Here is a 17,824-nt window from a genome sequence, read left to right as displayed (position 1 = left end):
TCCTGCAGGCTGAACCCTGTTGGGCCAGAGGTCCCACGAACTCGGACAGTTTCCTTGAAGAGAGTCCCCCCGCCGGTTCCACAGAGGGGCTTCTGGATGATGGAGAGACTCTGAGGGGCAGCCAGGGGAGTGCAGGGACCACGGTTGGCGCTGTTGAAATCCTGGTGAGCCTTTCTCTGGCTTCAGCCTGAGCGGCCCAGCCGAGGGCTGTCCGAGAGCCAAGTTGTTCCAGCGCCAGTTCCAGCACTGGAGCCAAGAGGGCCATCTATCACCGGACCAAAGGCAGCAGCTGCAGGTACAGATGTGGGAGAAACTGACCTTCAGCCCGAGAGAAGAAGCTGCAGCCCAGAAGGCCCTGAGCTGAGGTGGGAGGAGCCCCTGGCACAGCAATCGGGAGGGCAAAGGGCCGGCTTATGGGGCAGGATCCCTTGTGCCCTCAGCATCGGCTGCCCCTGGGCTGCTGTTGTTGCTTTAAGGCAAAAAGGGAAGAAGTTCAAACCTTCCTGGTTGCAACTCCATGTGCCTCATTCTTCTGGAATCTGTTTATCTGGACTTCATGGCTAAGTGGGATTTCAAGCCGCTGACGCTGCAGTTTGGACTCTTGGTTGCAAACCCGTAAGGCTTCCTTCCAGGGAGATGGGGCTAGAACTGCAAGGTCGTCTACTTTTTATTTGTCTTGATCTGTCCAATGTTTAGACAGGTTTTTTCCCTCAGAACGGCTCAGCATCTGGAGCTTGGATGCATTGCTGTCCCAGGTGCCTTCCTTCCTTCCTTCCTTCCTTCCTTCCTTCCTTCCTTCCTTCCTTCCTTCCTTCCTTCCTTCCTTCCTCCCTCCCTCCCTCCCTCCCTCCCTCCCTCCCTCCCTCTTGGGCAGGAAGGACAACGGTTTCCTTTGCCGGGCCAAGGACAGGCTGCTTTCCTCGCACAAGCCGGGACCCTCCTAAGCCGACATCTCAACCCAGGTCCAAGTCACCGGAAGGCGGGGAGCTGGAGAGGCTGCTCTTACCAGCACCGAAGGGACCCAGGCCGCCCCCACGGAGAGGTTGGGAGCAGGAGGCTAAGCTGGAGGCAGGCTGGGCATGCCAGCCCCGCCTTCCTCTACTGCTAGACAGCCCGGGGAGGAGGAGGCAAGAACAGGCAAGCCCCACCTTGCCAGGGTCAATGAAGCTTGCTTCCCTTGGATGCCTCACAGAGCTCTGCCTTCCTCTGTTTTCCAAGAACTCAGATCACGACCCAGGAGGGCTGCAAGCCAGGGCAAGGCTGTGCAAACCGGCTGGGCCCGCTTCATAAGCCTCCCCGGTGTTCAACCGGCCCCAGTTAGCAGCCACGGTGGAGGCTGAGATCCCTTCGGGTGACAGGCCACCCTGGCTGAGGAAGTGCTGCTGTGGTTTCAAGGAAGAAGGGAAGGGAAAGACTTTGGGGAAGGAAAAGAGAAGCTGGGGGGGTGGGGCTGGAGACGGGCTTCCTCCACTGCCAAAGAAGACTCTCTTGGGAACCTGCCAGGCTGCAGAGGCAGAGAGGAGAGCTGGCAGATCAAACTCTTCCTCCGTGGCTTTCGTGAGCCCGAGATCAAAAGGAGAGGCTGGCATGATCCTGGCTCATCCCGGCTGCTGCTCCGGCTTCGGCTCCAGACGGTCTGAGCATCCTCCCAGTCACGCCAGCTCAGCAAGGCCTGTGAGCCGAGCCCAGCGTCTGGCTTCAGGCAGCCACTGGACGCTCTGAGATTCCTCCCCATCCATCTCTGCCCTTGGCCCCCTCGGCTGCGCACGGAGCCTTCCCCAGAGGCCCCACCTGTGGCACTTGAGGGCCAGCTGCTTGGATGGTTCCACTGCCCTGGATCCAGATCGCAGCCGGGGCAGTTCCCTCATCCCAGTCTTAGTTGTCTGTCTGCGAAATGGGAACATTTGGCAAGTCAGAGCATTAAGCAATCATAGGAAAATGAGGGCTCTCTAGTTCTGGGAAAATCATCTGTAAGGAGGCCATAAATCCACGGGGGTCACGAGGGCCAAGGGGCTGGCCCCAGATGACCTTGCTGGATGGGCACAGCGACTTGGAGATAGTAACCCCGTCTGGTGCCACGATGGCCTTTTCGGCTGCTAACCAGCACCGTGAACTGCAGGCTGGCTGGGGAATTCTGGGAGCTGAGCTGCTGAGGGTGGGAAACTCTGATGAAGGAGCGACTTGAGGAATAATTGGCCACAGCACCTGCATTATGTAGTGAAGCTCACTTTCCTTCACGTTGTCTTTTAAAACAGCCCCGTCCTGAGAAAGGAGAAAGGAGAGCCAGAACAGGCAGGTGCGGAAGAGAGACGGAGGCAGCCGCCCAACTCTGAATAAGCAAACTGCTGCCAGCTGACCTCAGACGGCCGTTCTGCATCATGGCGCTCGGGAAAATGGCTTTGACTTCTGCACAGCCTGTTTACCAATCTGTGCTCCGGACACGGAGGGTGCCGGCCGGCGCCCTTTCCCAGCCCTGTTCACTGCCTGGCAAAGGGTGCAGCAGCTTCAGCCCCGTCCCCAACACGGCCTCCGCCCCTCCGCCCAGGAGCCCCCAGACAAGGGTCCCCACGGAGAGTCTTCCTGGGCCACGCAGGGCCTCCCTGTCCCGCCACTCGTTCAGCCCCTGGCAAGGAGAGCTTCTAGCAGGCTCCATCGTCCCCATCCAGCACCTCTTCCAGGAGCTGAGTTTGAATCCCTGCCCCCCTCGGGTGCCCTGGGAGCCAAAGCAGCTGGCTGCAGTGACTAGGAAAGGATGGTGAAGGAGGAGAGGAGCAGAGAGGCTCTTTCCTCTCTCTCCTTTTAATTTGACAGCAATCAGTGCCCAGAGGAAACAGTTTAAACAGTTTTAAAGTCTTTGGTGGAGAGAGTTTGTCACGCTCTTCTAGGGAAACCGAAGCTGGATCCTTTCCAGCGCTAAGTGCTTCCAAGGAACACAAGCCTTTTGGATGTATAGAAAAGGAGCACTCACAATCTGGGCAAGAGACAGAGACACCACCCCCCCCCCCCCCGCCCCGAGTGCAGGGAACAGCCCCGCCCCCGACTCTCTTTGCAGGGGGGCTGCGGGGGGGGGGGGGCTGTGGGCACCCAAGACCACTGAGGGTTTTGAGAGTCTGTTGAAAGGCGTGTTATGAAGGCTGGTTGCTCAGTCAGCCACACGTTTAGCCTGCATTTTCATCCACCTAAACAATGTGGGGTTGTTGCAAGTTTCATTTCTATCATTGGCCAGCCTCTGGAGACCAAGCCCACTGCTGGATCCATGTTAGCTTTTGGATCTGTATTTACATCTTTTCGCTCACCTCTTGCCTTCCTGTCCTAGGGAAGGTGCACAAGACCAGGGACCCCAAATTTCCTGAAGTGTGCGCAGCTGCACCAGGCCCCCGGCTTCTTGGTGCCCCACCTACAGCAGCCCAGCAGCCCCCCAGGCTCCATGAGGGTTCAGACGTTGCTTGGCTGTGGATGGCCACGACCGGCCCCTTCCCTCCTCTATTGCCTCAACAGGGCCAGCCCAGCCTGGCACAGGGCCATTGTGGTTTATCTGGCCCTGGGCCGAAACAGGCTTCCTAACCGAGAGTGCGGCTTCCAGAGAAGCTGGAGCCCGGGGGGGGGGGGGGTTTGTGTGTGGATAATTAAGCAGAAAAGAAAATCACACAAAGCAGCTGCAGTCTCTGTTCACCCAAGTGTTGCCCAACACGTGTTTCCCAGGCAGGGCAGTGCCTTCTTGGCACCTTTGGTTCAGGGGCGCCTTTCTCCAATTGGATCCACACTTGTGCCTGGCATCCCCCTCCCCCTTCCGCAGGAAGGCTGGGATAAGAGTCCCGATAAGCCAGCAGGAGCGGGGAAAGCACACCATGAGGAAATGCCCTGGGCGCCAGGGATAGGACTGCCCCTCCTTGCTGGCATTCCACGTTGCTCAACTCGGGGGCAAGAAAAGGCAGATCTTAGCCCGCTGGGTTTTTCTCAGCTTCTAATCGGGGCGATTCCATCAGGTTCGCTTCAGTTTTTAAGAAAAAAACTTTGTACCTAAATATCAGGAATGTTTCTTTTCAGTTTTGTCCAGTGTACATACCTTATGCAAACCATTTCCCAGATGCAAAACACAATTTTCAGGAACAGAAAAAATCTGGAGAAGCAAAGGTATTCTCTTCCTTATAACTTAACTTTGCTATTGGTTCAAAAAGTGGAACTATGTCTAACTTAATTCCGATTAAATTAATTTCTCCCTTAACTCTAGTGAAGAGAGCTATACTTTAATTGTAGTTTCTGGCACAAAGTCCTAACAGAAAGGTGTGAAAATTAGCACTCGGTTAAACTGTCCAAATGCTGGAGAGTCTGTAGTTCAGGGCCAAGGGTCACCTTTCAGGACTGTGTGAAGGTCCTGGTCTCGCTGCCCAGGGACCTCCTGAACAATCAGGGTTTTGCAAAAGTCTGAAAAAGGAGGCTGTTGTGTCCCTCGCCCCCTCTTGCTGCCAGGCGACAACATCCCCGGATAAGGGGAAAGCGAAAGAAGCTGCTGCCAGGAAACAGAAACTCTGCAATATGGTCTGGACCAGAACTGACCGGCTGAGACAGGCTCTAACTAGAGGTGGGTCAGCCCTGGATCCTGTCAGAAGCCCGGGGGTGGGGGTGGGCTTGGAGAGCAAGGTTTGGGCTGACAAGGAATACAAGGGAGCCGGGAGGGGCCCGGGAGGTCTTCCAGTCCAGCCCCCTGCTCAAGCGGGAGACCCTGTACCATTTCAGACAGATGTCTGTCCAGTCTCTTCTTAAAAACCTCCAGTGGTGGGGCATCCACAACTTCTGAAGGTTGTGCCCACCTGTGCCTGCTCTGAGCCAGCAAACATCGTTATGAGTTCCCAGCACAAAGCACATCTGAACAAGTGGAAATCTATGTGACCTTCTCCCCGCTTTCCTGGCCATTCCAACTTCTGCACGGGACGAGGAGGGCTGGGGGACACCCCAGTGAAGGTGAAAGGCAGCACGAAACGAGGGCAGGGCAGGGCGGGAAGGCAGCCCTGATGCCAATCAGATCCTTTACGATCCCTGGTGTGACTTTGCCCACTTTGAACCGAGGACTTTGATCTTTAGTTCAAGCAAGTTCAGGTCGTGCTGCCCTCAACCAGCCCAGTTCTCTCCCCAAACAGTCAACTCAACTCATCTGCTGAGCTCTGAAAAGAGACGCCCCCCCCCCCGGCTTCCTCCTGTGCAAATGTGTCCCCTCCCCGCCGCAAATCCCTTTGGAAGGGCCTTTTCCAAGACCTGCAGAGGAGGGGCATCCCTGGAAGCGGCTGCCCTGCACAGGACCTCTCGCCCAGGAGCCACGCTGGGGGCGGCCGGGGAGGAAGTGCCGTTCCTTCCTCAGGCCTGGACATGGGAGCGAGGAAGAAGATGGCCGCAAAGCCTTGCACCCGCACACTTGCAGTGGCAGGGCTTCTGCATTCTCCCTGCAGAAAGTGCAGGACTGGGGAACTGCGTCCCGTCTGCTCCTGCTCCCCTCGGGATATTAGGGGACAGCAGGGAAGAGCTTTCTACCTGCCAAACATTCCCAGCCCCCTCCCCCCCCACTCAAAATCCTTTAGGGGGCTCTTTCCCTAATCAAGAGGGCGCCTCTTCCTGGGGAGGGAAGCTGCTTTCTGGAAGAGGGGAACCGTGGGAGCAAGGCGGGGTCTGTGACTCCTTCGGGGAGGCCGGGGTGCCAGCTCCCCCCACAAAAGGCTCCTGTCCAGCTGTGGGACCATTTTTGCCGGCTCTTCTGCAACCTCCCTGCCCCCCAGAGCGCGCTGGGATTTCTCCGTGGCCTTATTTGGACTCCGCCGGTCAATTTCCCTCTTGTGGGAGGGCCATACAACTGCTGCCTGTAGATAGTCGGAGTAAGGCAAGAATCCGGTGTTTGGGAACAGACCGTTCCACGCTCGAGCAGCCCTGTCTGTGGGGAGGGGCCCAAGGGGAGAAGGCGAGGCCCACCATCTTGGAAGACCAGCATTGTCCCCCTTGGGTTCCTCTACGAAAGGCAACGCATGCATAAAATAAAATATAATGCACAAATAACAGAAAGCAGAGCTCCCACGCTTGGGGCACAGGCAGTATAAAATTCACCCGGGCAACCTTGGGCTAGGTCTCCCTGGCTGAGGACGATGGGCTCTGTGATGCTACCCATCTGGAGAGCCCTATGCTGCAGGAAAGCGGAACTGCTGCCCTCCAGCCACTTGCTTGGGCCGCTGGCCAAGAGCCGAACCGGAGCGCTTCTGGCGCTCAAGCTAGCCGGTGAGTGGGGCTAAGCCAGCCCCCTCCTCTGGCACAGGCAGGCCAGGGGAAGGGAGCCGGTGCAAGCCGAGGAAGCGGGCAGGGCAGCGGGGCTGGCAGGAGAGGAGCAATTCTCGGGCCACCGAGCGCAACCTCCACGGAAGGCGATCTCTGCCCCTTCCTCCGGGTCTGAGGAGCCTGGCCACAGGAGAGGGAGCTGTGCAGGGCAAACCAACCTCTTTCCAGTTATGTCATTCGCACTCATGACTGGACAGCAAAAGAAAGATGCGGGGGGGGGCGCTTTGGGCTTGCTTGCTCACGCCCCCCCTCCCGAGTTTATTTGGAGGAGGGGTCCGGCCTTCTGCAGAACCCTCCCCCTCCCGAGGAGCCTGAGCTTGTTCTGCCTGGGCAGCCTGTGGCCTTGGCGTGGCTTCCCACCCGCTTGGCCACAAGGGGAGCTCAGAGTCACTTGGGGGCACGTCTGGCTTCAGAAGCAGGTATGCCAGCTCCACTGGCATACCTGCAGAGGTGGCTCCTGCCTTTTCTGGGCCAAAGTTGGAATTCTTCGTGACGCTCCCGGAGTTTGATTCAGCTGGACCAGGACCTTTCTTTTAAAAAGAAAAGTCAGAGACAACAGAGGACAAAGATGACATCTTTTGTATCAGCATCAGAAAGGAAGCTGAGTCACCCAAGGCTTAATCCCAGCCCATTGGAGAGGAGGGTCCTCAGGTGATGGGGAGGGGGGCTCATTCCTCCCCTCAATCCCAACAAGAGTGGGGGGGGTGGGGTCCAAAATGTGTGGCTTGGAAGTCCTTGGGAAATAGTTCCAGTTCCAGCTCACCAATCAGACAAGCGACTCCTGGGGGGTTGCTGCCCTAAAGTCCGAGGAGTGGGAGTTTTTCCCAGAGACAAGCCCAGCCCTGAGTTCGAGTTCTTCCTCGAAGGATCTCTTGCCCCCCCTTCCCCCATGGTCCTTGGGGGGTTCGGTGCACTCGCTGGACCTACAGGGAGGTCATCCGAAGGACCTCGGCCCAGGCTCTGTGTAAGGCCAGGCGCTCTTCTGCAACTCTGCACAATTCCTCCCCGACACCCCATTAACTCTCTAGGTCTCGGAGCAAGCCAGCCTCTCCTCCCCCCTTACCAACACCCAAATACTGCAATTCCCAAGAAGCTCCAGGTGACTCTGAGGGGGGGACGCCTGGTCACGAGCCGCTTTCAAGGGCTGTTCTGAGACATGGGGGGGGGTGATGCAGGGAGACAACCCCCTCCTGGATGTGGTGGTCGAGTGGGGGGCTCGGTGGGCAGAGCCCTTCCCCAACCTTTCCAGCTCCACCACGTGACAATAACGGGGCAGACTCCAAAAGGGCTCCTCAAGAAACGCCATTTTTCTGCTTCCAAAGCCAGTGGAGAGTCATCAGACTGGGGATTCGTTTTGGGAGTTAATTTGAATTAACTGGGACCGAGATCCTACTCATCCCACTCCCCCGCGCACACACTAACAAAAATGAAATGAAGGACAGGATCGGTAAGCTAAAATATTTTACATTCCTCTGAAATCCTTTACACAAAACTCTTGAGGACATTCCTCCATGTGTTCACCCAAAGCAGCCCTCAGATGTATGCAAAAAATCTGAATTCTGTATTTGTAAATCCCCACCCGTAACAGGCATGTGCGTACAACTTCAAGTTAAAATTATTTCACAGGGAATACACACAAGCGGAATATTAAAGTTAGTGCTATGAATACAAGTGGCCAGCTGAGCGAGGAGCTCCACAGACTATCCTGGCCTCTAATCGAAGGGAAGAAACCCAAGAAAAATGAAATTGCGAAAGGCTGGTAGACCAGAAGAGTTCTGCTCAAATAGTCTCTCTCTCTCTCTGTGTGTGTGTGTGTGTGTGTGTGTTTGTGCGTGTGTGTGTGCGCGCACGCATATTCATGGGGGAAATCCCTCTTCGGTTCCTTGAGAGGCCACTCCTGGCCAAAGCGGAGACCAGGAGGCTGGGTGAGGGTCCATCCCAGAGTAGATGGCAATGTGGCGGCTTTGCTGCAGGGGGGCTTCTGCTGGCAGCAAATGGAACAGAACCAGCCCCCCCAAGGGAAAAATCCACAGGTCCTTCCAAAACATCCCCGACCCCTTCAAGTCGGCCCCCCAGGCAGCAACCCAGCTGCCTCTCACGGACCTCTCCCTTCCTTAAAGAAACGCTGGCTACTGTTTATTGTTTCAGAGAACTGGGTGACCAGCTGCGCTGGGCAGATGGGCAGGAGGCCTCCCGCAACGGCTAGGAGTGCCGCTTGGGATTTGCGAAGGCCTCCGACTCCCTGGCTGGGGACTGGGCAGTGCCCACGGCAAGGATCCTGTCTGCAGCCACGGGGGGCACCAGGGTCAGCGACTCCATGCTCAGGCTGTCCGTGCTGTCCTTGGAGATCAAGGAGATGGTCGGCTGCGGGGCAGGAATCAGGCTGGGCGACAAGGCGGCCGTCTCCGCTTCGCTCCTGGAGTGGCTCTTGCCAGATTTCAAAACTGGAGGCAACGAGCAATCGGCTGCGGACAGGTAACCGGACGAGGAGGAGGGCAGAGCCTGCTGAAGCGTGATCGAGTCGTCTGCGGAAGGAAAGGGGACCACCCGTCACACTCGGAGGAAAGGCGGCCTGAATTCGCTTTCCTTGCCCACCACCCGGAGATCTGCCTGGCACACTTAGGCCGATCCTTCCCAAACCTGGATAAATGTTTGCTAACCCAGGGCTGACATTCTATTCACTGGCTCTCTTCTCCCTTCACTGAAAGCTTCCTTTAATCTCGGGACTCGCCCTCTTTCCTTCCCAAGAACCTCTGAACTTTGCCTAACTTACAAAGTGACCGTTAATGGCCCTTCTTCTCCTCCCTGCCTCCAGCTAGGGTGACCTACAAACAGGGAGTCCACAGGCATGGAACAGTCGGACTTTAACATTAAGGTCTTAATGCATTATTGCCCATGCATCTGCACACAAGGGTGCGTGCGTGTGTGTGTGCGTGTGTCTTTTAAATTGCCTGGAGTGTCCATTTCACACAGAAGAAATGATGCTTTCATCAAGCAAAGCAGAGTAGTGCTCTAGGTCAGGGTCTTGGCAGGGAGGGCACGCGCAGACCCCTCCCACTGAGAAGGCGGGCTGGGCAGACCTGGCACCCACCCAGGGTAGGGGGAACTCTGCTCTGTAAACCAAAAACTTCAAACGGGAAAAGCAAACAGGAGAGGGGAAGAACCAGGGAGTCGAAGGGAGAGCAAAGGAACCGATGTCGTGGTTGTGGTGAGAGAAAGAGGAGAGGAGACCGGGCAGAAGCCTCACCCAGGAAGAGCGAGCAAGGGGAGCAGGGCCAGGCACCGGCACTGCTCTGCCCACCGAGGGAAGCCAGCCCAGTTCCTGCCAGGGACGACGCCTGGCCTCAGGAGCTGGGGAAGGCGTTCTGGGACCGCGGAACAGCCCCTGCCGGGCCGGGCCAGGGGGAGGTGCTCTGCTTCTCCAGCCAAGGTGGCCGTGCCGCTCCCGGCACCCCTCCTCCCAGGAAGAGGGGCCGTCTCTGCCGCCTGGCAGGCCAGCAAGCCCAACTCTTTGCTTATTAGCCAAGGATCGATGCGTCTATCAATGCTGTTGACTTAAAAGCCTTCCCCGCGAATTAAAACCAGCCCATCCAACTGTCACAACGTATCACCAGGAAAGGACCGGGATCCCACTGGGCTTTCCTGACCACTCCAGGGCCGCAGCTGCCTGGCCACAGACTCGGGTGCCGGAGCGGGGCGGGGGTAGCTCAATGCTGCTGGGACAAGCCCTGGGGAGACCGGCTCACGGCCCCTCAGCTGGAGCAGAGCCGACGGCCTCCTGGGGGTCTTTGCACCAGGGCCCCGGCCGAGAGGTCCGGAGAGACGCCCCCTTCTCAGCCGAGCCCTTTTCTGGACCCAGGAGCAAGAGAGTCGACTCCAAGGCCAGGAGTGGCAAGAGGGAAGCCCCTGCTTTTCCCGCAGAGAATGTTTTTCTTGCTGGAAAACTGCCCTCACTTGCCTGGGGGTGCCAGGGAAGCCCTCCATGCAGCCCCACCGAGGGAGGGGATGAGGGAGGGAGCATCTCATCAGCCGTGCACAGGAGGCTGAAGGGGGGCACGCGGGAGAATGTCTTGGCAGGTGACTGTCCTCTTGGGCTCCCCCTCTAGAAGGGGCAAGGAAAACTGAGATTTCGGAACTAAAAGATGGGGGGAAAGTGACCCTGGGCGTAAAGCGAAATGCAAATAAAACCTAGCAGCCGACACACCACGAAACAAAAACACGGCCGACACCCATCACTCGCAAACAGAAAGAAGCCCCTCGTGCTACAAAATCCGGCTTGCTTCAATCAAGCTGCGTTTGGAGTTTTCAGAGTCCGCTGAATTTACCTCCAGGCAGCTCCTGAAGAGCGGCCTGTGTCCCTGGGCTCCCTGGATCCGATCCACTTGCTGGCTCCACCCGTGGTTTTGTCAGATCCCACCCTCCCCACCCCAGCAGAGACCCTCTCTGCCCAGCAGGGGAGAGCTGCCTTTCTTTCAAGGAAGTGTGTGTGTGTGTGTGTGTGTGTGTGTGTGTGTGTGTGTGTGAGGCCCCGAGAAGGGGAGGGAGCCATTTTGGGGCAGGAGGAGGAAGGTGCACCCGATTAGCACAGAATCCGGGTGCGAGAGACGCGTGCACGAAAACACATCCACGACGAGACCTGCCTGAGAGGGCTTGGCCAGGACGGGGGCCACCGCTGCTGGACGGCCTAAACCCAGTGTCCACCGTGACTCTCAGCCTCTGAAAGACTAAGCACTCTCCGGCGTCCTTTCCTGCCCGGCCTTACTAGAGGGAAGCACAGGGAGATATCACAGGAAGCGGGGAGGGGGAACGTCAGCAGGAAGGAAACAGGAAGGAGGACAGGTTAGTGTGACAACAACACAAGCACCGCCAAGGCAGAGGCCACAATCGCCCAACAGCCACGGCATCCTCGGCCTGCCTTGAGGATGGGGCCCCAAGGCAAGGCCGACGTGCCCACTTACAAAGGAAGCAAGCGAGCGTGCTGTGATTTCAGAGATTTCGTTTCACGACCACAATAAATTACAGGGTGGAGAACATGATCTTCCCACATAGCAAGCCTGAAAAGACAAAGCTGAAGGCATGGCTTCACCGATTTAAACCAAAAAGAAGGCTCTCTCCAACGGCCACCACGGTGAAGGCGAAGAACCTTGGGGAACGGACTTTGACCCAAGTGAAAGCACTCAAATCCCCCTCAGTTCGAGCTTTGCAGCTGCACAAATCTTAGGGGGGGGGGCGAGGAAAGCTTCCTCTCCCCCCTTTCCAGGGGCTGTTGAGAACTCCCTGCAGGGGTCCCAGGGTGTAGCCAGAGCAAATCCTTTGACTGGAAACCAAGAAGGAGAAGGAAGCAAAGCGGGAAGCCTGCCAGCTTCTCGGGAGCTGCCTCATCATCAGCTCAGTCCTCCGTATTTACCACACATTTCTCATTCCCTTACCTTAAGATACCTCCCCCATTTTATGAGCGGTTTGCTACCCTGAAGGACAAGCCACCAGTCCTCTGCTTGGGCTGTGTCTTGGCGCCCGGCGGGGTCCACACGCCGAGTTACACTCGAGCAGAACTGAAAGGCCAGCAATTTGGCCAAGCAGGGCAGAGAGCAGAGTTCTTTTGTGGGAAGGGGTCTGGTAGCCAGCAAAGCCCGGCCTGCTCCATGCGATGCCGAAAGGAGACTTCCTTTTCCGCGAGGAGCCCCAGAGCCGCCTTTCTCCACCTTGGCAACCTGGTGCCCAGACTTCGAACGGAGGGCACGGATTCGGGGAAAGCATTTCTTTAAGGGGCTCCGAATGACCCCTCCTCTTAACCAAGCACTGGGGGGGGGGTCAACCCTGTGAACGGGGTGGGGACCCAAAGCTATGTGGCTTTCAGACACGTAGCCAGTTAATTTGTCCAAATTGCAGAGAAGCTGTTTCTGAGGAAAAATAACTTGGCAGATCGCTTTGCGTGTGTTATGTTTTCCAGAATGGTTGCTTAACAAATGACAGTATTTGTACAATTAAGCAGCTTCATTAAAACTTCAAGTGGCGTTCGGACCAAGTTCATGACCTCAACCCCGCTCAACCTGCAGAGTCGCCTGCGCTAGGTCAGGCACGGATACCTGAGGGGCTCTGTGCCACGGAGGATGTGGATGTGGAGCTGGCCACGGCCGAGTCGCAGCACCCGGTGCTCCTGCTGGAGGACGAGGACGGCGAGGAGGAGGAGGAAGGGTGGTGCTGGTCGAGACACTGGGCTACGGCGAAACCTGCAAGAGAGGGAGGCAGGACTTACACAAAAGCCAGTGGCAGAAACACACCAGCCTCTTCACCACCCCGAAGGAGACGCTCTGGGGCTGCCGGAGGAGGGAAGGGCAGTGTGGGGGGAAACCAAGTCTGGCCGCCACGGGGCAGGGCAGGTGCTGGGCAAGTCAGACATTCCTCTCCTTTTGCTTCTGCGAAGGTGCAACCGCCGCCAGCGAGGACTCCTTCTACGAGTGACATCCTTCTCCCCAGGCAAGTGCCAAGAATTGCTGCCCTCCCCACTCAGGCAACAAAAAGCCCCCGATGCAGGTTGACCGGTCGGCCTCGTGCAACGTCCTCCTCCGTGGCTACCAGGAACAGGACTGCTGCAAGCCTCCCAGGAGGTCACGGAATGAACCTTCTGTAGTTTCTCCAGAAAACTCTCCCTGGAATAGTTCTCCACCCTTCGAGTCTGCTCCTGGAGGAGGCTCTCCGAGCTGCAAGGCAAGTTGTAGCCACGTTTCCCTGCAAGCTGCTCAGCACAGGAGGCAGAAAACAGCAAGGTTCCTTCCTCCACTCACCTGGCCATTCAGAAACCCCACGAGGAGGACCAGCTGCTCCCTCCCAGCTCACCTCCCCAGGCAGAGGAGAGTTTTCCCACCCAGGGCGACACGTTGGCCACCCTCTGCCAGATGGGCCACTTCAAGGGGCCGCGATTGAGCAGGTGGCCGAGGCCTCGCTCGTGCCCCAAGTCCATCCGCCTGGCAATCCCAGGGGACCGGATGGACCAGCGAATGATGGGCAACCTTTTACAACACAAACGAGGTACACAAAAGCAAAGAGAGGCTGAGCCCAGAGGAGCGGCTCATAAGGAACTGGTGGCTGGGTGCTCGGGAGGAGACATCAATCATCCCAACTCCCGTGCTGAGGAGCCTTCCGCACCTCTCGGGGCGTCGCTAATCAAAATGGAAGATCAAATGACACACACTCCAGCACCCCAGAAGGCCGCTGCCCTGAGAAGATGGCGTTCTGCTCGGTTCCTGCCTCCCTATGGGCAGCACACACATTAGCTGTCCCTGGCAACGGCAAACTGCCTCCAACCACCATTCTGGGGAAGTGCCGCCAAATCAAAACAAACAAAAATCCCCACCAGATGTTGGACTCAGCTTCCTGAGAAGTTCAGCTGGCATTTAAAAATAGTTCCTAGCTCTTGTGATTCTAACCCTACTTCTAAAAACACGAGGACAAGACTATAAAAACCTGATCTGTTGCAAAGGCTGAGGAGTGCCGTGGGCAGAAGCGGCCAGGGGCTCGCCCAGCCAACCTCTGCTTCCTCTCCTGGAAGTTTACAGACCACCCCCCGACGGCCCCTTGGGAGCAGGTGCACATGCTGGCTCTGGAATTCTGGGAATTGAAGTCCACATGTCTTAAAAGTGGTTAGGCTGGTAAACATGGCTCCAAGCTCAAAAACTGCCTACACCCAACGTTCTCTCCTGGGCCTCTGCCAAGCCCCCTGTCCCTCTCTTTAATCCTCACACATCAAATTCACCTCCAACAGTGTGTCATATTCATTTACATCAACAGCTAACATGGGTGTGTGTGTGTGTGTGTGTCTTTAAGATTGCTCTCCAAAGGAACTGCTGCTAACTATGGAAGCCAGGGACTCCAACCTCTAGCCATGCATAAATTGATTGGCAGATTTTTCTGGAAGGGGGGGAAGGGACGAGAAGAGACCGTGATATTCCTCAATTGCCCAAGGCTGTTCCGCTAAAAGGAAGATTTATAGAACTTCTTTGTAAGGGGAAGGCTGGGACAGAGTGGGGGAGCTCCACTCTTAGCACAGTGTTTAATCTGTACGGGTGACTCACGTCCAACTTCCTCCAGCTCCCCTGTTCATAGTGACTCCAAGGGAAGCTCTGCCTCCCTCCGCTAGTTTGGAAGTGCTGATGGCCACGACTCCCAGCAACCAGTGTCAACAGACATCCCTCTCCCATTTTCAAGAGCTTCCTGGGAACAGGATTTCCAGGAGCCCTCCTTCCAAGCAGCCACCACCCAGGAGAAAAGCCGCGGCCTCCGAATTGTGGCTGTCCTGCTTTGCCTTCACTCGACAGGCCCGCACTCGCAAATGGCACAGATTTGACATCACCACAACTCTACTGACGTCCGCCCTATAACTTGAGGGGATGCCCTGGAGGAGCTCGTCATCAATGCCACCCAAACGTTGGCAGCTTTGTTTGTTGTTCTCCATGGCGACTCTGCCCATAGGGTGCAAACTCCAACTACTGTGTGCCAGCCTGGTGCTGACAGCCTCCAAGTAGCACCTCTGTGGCCTTTGCGTGGAAATGCTAGGGGTCTTGCCTTGGAGGCTCAGCAAAGGTGCAGAGTTTATTTATCAAATGTGCATCCTGCCCGTCTCTCAACTATTTGCCCTGTGCCCAAATTCCGGGTGAAACTAGGCTGAGCTCCTTGAAACCTTTGCGTAAGGGGAGCTACTTCCATGTGAAAGGCACCACAGATCATGGCACCTGGCAGGAACTGGGAAAGGATAAGGGAGCAGGCTGCATGGCAAGGCCCAGCCTTCTCTTGACCCCAGACCTCCAGCTGAATCCCCAGTGATTCTGAATGCATGACAGAATTTTGAGAAGGTGATCATTGAGCCCAATCTTTAGCTTGCCACCTTCAACTGAAGAGGTAAGAAACCTATGAAAAAGATTTGTAACATAATCAGCAACAGGAAATGGCACCCAGGTCTGCCAGAAAATAGAATACTTTTGAAAAACACAACTTCACAGAAGTCGGTAAACCTGTTCTTTAGGTAGACCTTGGGAACACTTCTAAAAATCAGCTGTTAACGGAACCAGCAGAATGAAGGGCGTGGGGTTTTTTTTCAACATTTGCAAAATAAAGTCTTCTGCCCCCTCCCCCCCTCAAGAAAATCACTGTATCAGAAGACCAATTTCTAGGAACAGAGCTAAAAGTCAATACGATCTCAAGGGCAGAAAGTTCAGAAGGTCTGCATTCTCCAGAAATGTTAAGTCAGTGGGGAAATGATTGGTATTTATCATGACAAGCAGACAGTGAGAAGACAGACATAGTTACATCTAGATCACCAGGTCATGAAAAGTCAGGTTGCAAAATTATTTTCTTAGGACAAAACTTTTCAGACCCATCACTTCTCCTCTCCTCAGGATAATTTAAAGCCAAAGAACTTCAGAGAGGCTGAAGGCCTAGTACATTTACTGAAAACAGTGGCTATCTTCAGGAAGTGCGGAAGAAACCCAACACTGTGATATTTGACTTCAGAAAGAATGAATGTTTTATTTTTAAAAAATAAGGGTGGCCGAAAGGAAATTGACCAGGTCTCTCCAAAATGCCTTGCCTGAAAATGGGCCAAGAGCCGTGTTTATAATCCTCTGAATCAAGTGATCGCTCTCCAGCTTCAGTAACCTGGTTGCTGAACTTGAAACAGAAAATCCTCCCCACCCCGCAATCCAAGATGCAAGTCTTCAGAAAATCAGTGGCTGCATGGAAAGTCTTAAGAGACTCAACCCCCCAAACCACCTTGTGTTCTACACAAATTGTGGTGATTCAATTTCCAAGCAGCAAAGATAACACGATACCCTGAGCTCTACTGTGAAACGGGCTACAACAGCTAGAAGGAAAAAGAAGACGCGCAAACACCCTGCCCTCCAGGGAAAACCACAGAAACACCCGGTTCAACTCCCATGTGTGAGAGGGCTTTGTGCCTTCCAAACAGGGTTGCAAAACCCCACATCCCTAAACTTTCCCCAGTCTTCCCCACCGCCCTGGTGACGGCCTATCACATGGCTTTCCAAGGAAAACTGATGCAGGAGGACCCAATGTTGTGCTACCGGTTTGTGACTCTTGCCCAGGGTTTATGGGAAACGAGGCTTGAGGCACGCTGACTGTCACCCAGCTACTATCATTGAAAATAACCAGCAGTGTAAAACAGAGTGTGGTGAAATCCCCTGCCTTGCAATGCAAATTCAGAAACAGGACTTCGGCTTATCTCAGTGTTATCTGGCACCTTCTTCAGAATTGCTCATTTGGCTATCAGGAGGCCAATTAGCACAGAGCCACTTCTCACCAACCTATCAGGTGGATTATCTCATTTACAATTTCTACGGAACCACACATCATTCTGCTGCGGGTGCAAAGAGGCGGTTCCTCTTTGTAGAAGGGGAAAGCAAGCTAATCACAGCCAACTGTTTACCTAAAAAAGGCATTTTTCTTTTTTTCTCCTGAACTTCTCTGTTGCATTGCTGTAAACTTGGCTACCGTAATGTGGTGTCAGGCTTCCAGCTAAAAAGATTTCAAAAGCAGAACTAGGAAAGAAAAAAAAACCCTCATGAAGGGGTCAAAGGAGACGGTCCCGGGCTAAGGCCCCAAAGACTTCAGAGCTTCACCTTCTGCCTTGTCAGCCTGCCAATCCTGCTCCATCTCGGCCCTCCGTCTGCACTGGCACGGCTGGGCCGCCCAAGTCACATTTCGGCTCCTCTGCCCCCTCCCCTTCCCATCACCGAAGGCCCAGCCAGTGCAGATGCTCAGCTGTTTTGGTGTTCCAAGCTTCCTTGCCTCATTTCCCCCAGTCCACGTAAGCCTGCCTGTTTTTCTTCCTATTCGGCAGCCTCCATCCACAACAACGGCTGGCTCCTCTGGCCTATCGCTTCCTCAAGCAAAGGAACTGGAAGTGGCGGTGGCCGTGGTGAGGAGCAGGGTCCCTCCTGGGGGGTCTCTTCCTCTGTGCCCCTGCTTGCAAAAGAGAGCAGCTCTCAGGTAATGAATCTGCTGGCTGGTGCGAGCCTCTCCTCCCGACCGTGGCCTCCGCGCAACTCCCGTCCCTTGTGCAACGACCGGCACTCTTGCCCACAAGCAAGCAGCAGCCGTGTTCGTCTCGGCCTCCAAATCTAGACGGGGCCGAGGCCTTCTGGAACTGCTGCCCCACTGCATTTGGAGGCCACCTGCTGGGAAGGCCAGCCCAACTATTTCCCAAGCGCCGAGCAGAATGCAACCTACGTAGGGGCTCTGCCTGCATCGCTTCCAGCCCTTCCCTCCTGGGTCATTTTCTATGTTGGGTCTCCCAGCCGGAGGGCTGCAGGCTTTCTCAGGTTGGTCTCAGCAACATCGAAAGAAACAGATTCAACAGACTCTGGAACTATCAAGGTTTTGCTTTGATCTACCAATTTGGGGCATTTCATTTTTTAAAATATATTGTTTTCTAACATTATAGGATCTTTTCCCACAAACACACAGTGTAAGAAGGAGAATCACACCTAGGTTATAA

General features: G+C 55.5%; 1 protein-coding gene across 8 annotated transcripts in view; it reads right to left on the bottom strand.

Annotated features, from left to right (window-relative positions):
• Positions 1 to 7,759: 7,759 nt before the first annotated feature.
• The window catches only part of CLEC16A (C-type lectin domain containing 16A), a 34,733-nt gene continuing 24,668 nt past the window's right edge, over positions 7,760 to 17,824 (bottom strand). For 3 of the 8 annotated variants that reach the window (XM_083372408.1, XM_083372406.1, XM_083372405.1), the window contains 3 exons: positions 12,402 to 12,545; positions 10,956 to 11,072; positions 7,760 to 8,840 (listed from right to left, as the gene is read on the bottom strand). In XM_083372408.1, the coding sequence (XP_083228534.1) occupies positions 8,518 to 8,840; positions 10,956 to 11,072; positions 12,402 to 12,545 (584 nt within the window). In that variant the 3' untranslated portion in view covers positions 7,760 to 8,517. Of the gene's footprint in view, positions 8,841 to 10,955; positions 11,077 to 12,401; positions 12,546 to 17,824 lie in introns of all 8 variants that reach the window. The other 5 variants (XM_083372410.1, XM_083372407.1, XM_083372412.1 and 2 more) reach the window with 3 other exon arrangements.

Source organism: Vipera ursinii, assembly GCF_947247035.1.
Source record: "Vipera ursinii genome assembly, chromosome: 13".
Taxonomy (NCBI): domain Eukaryota; kingdom Metazoa; phylum Chordata; class Lepidosauria; order Squamata; family Viperidae; genus Vipera; species Vipera ursinii.
This window is presented reverse-complemented; position numbering and strand designations above follow the sequence as displayed.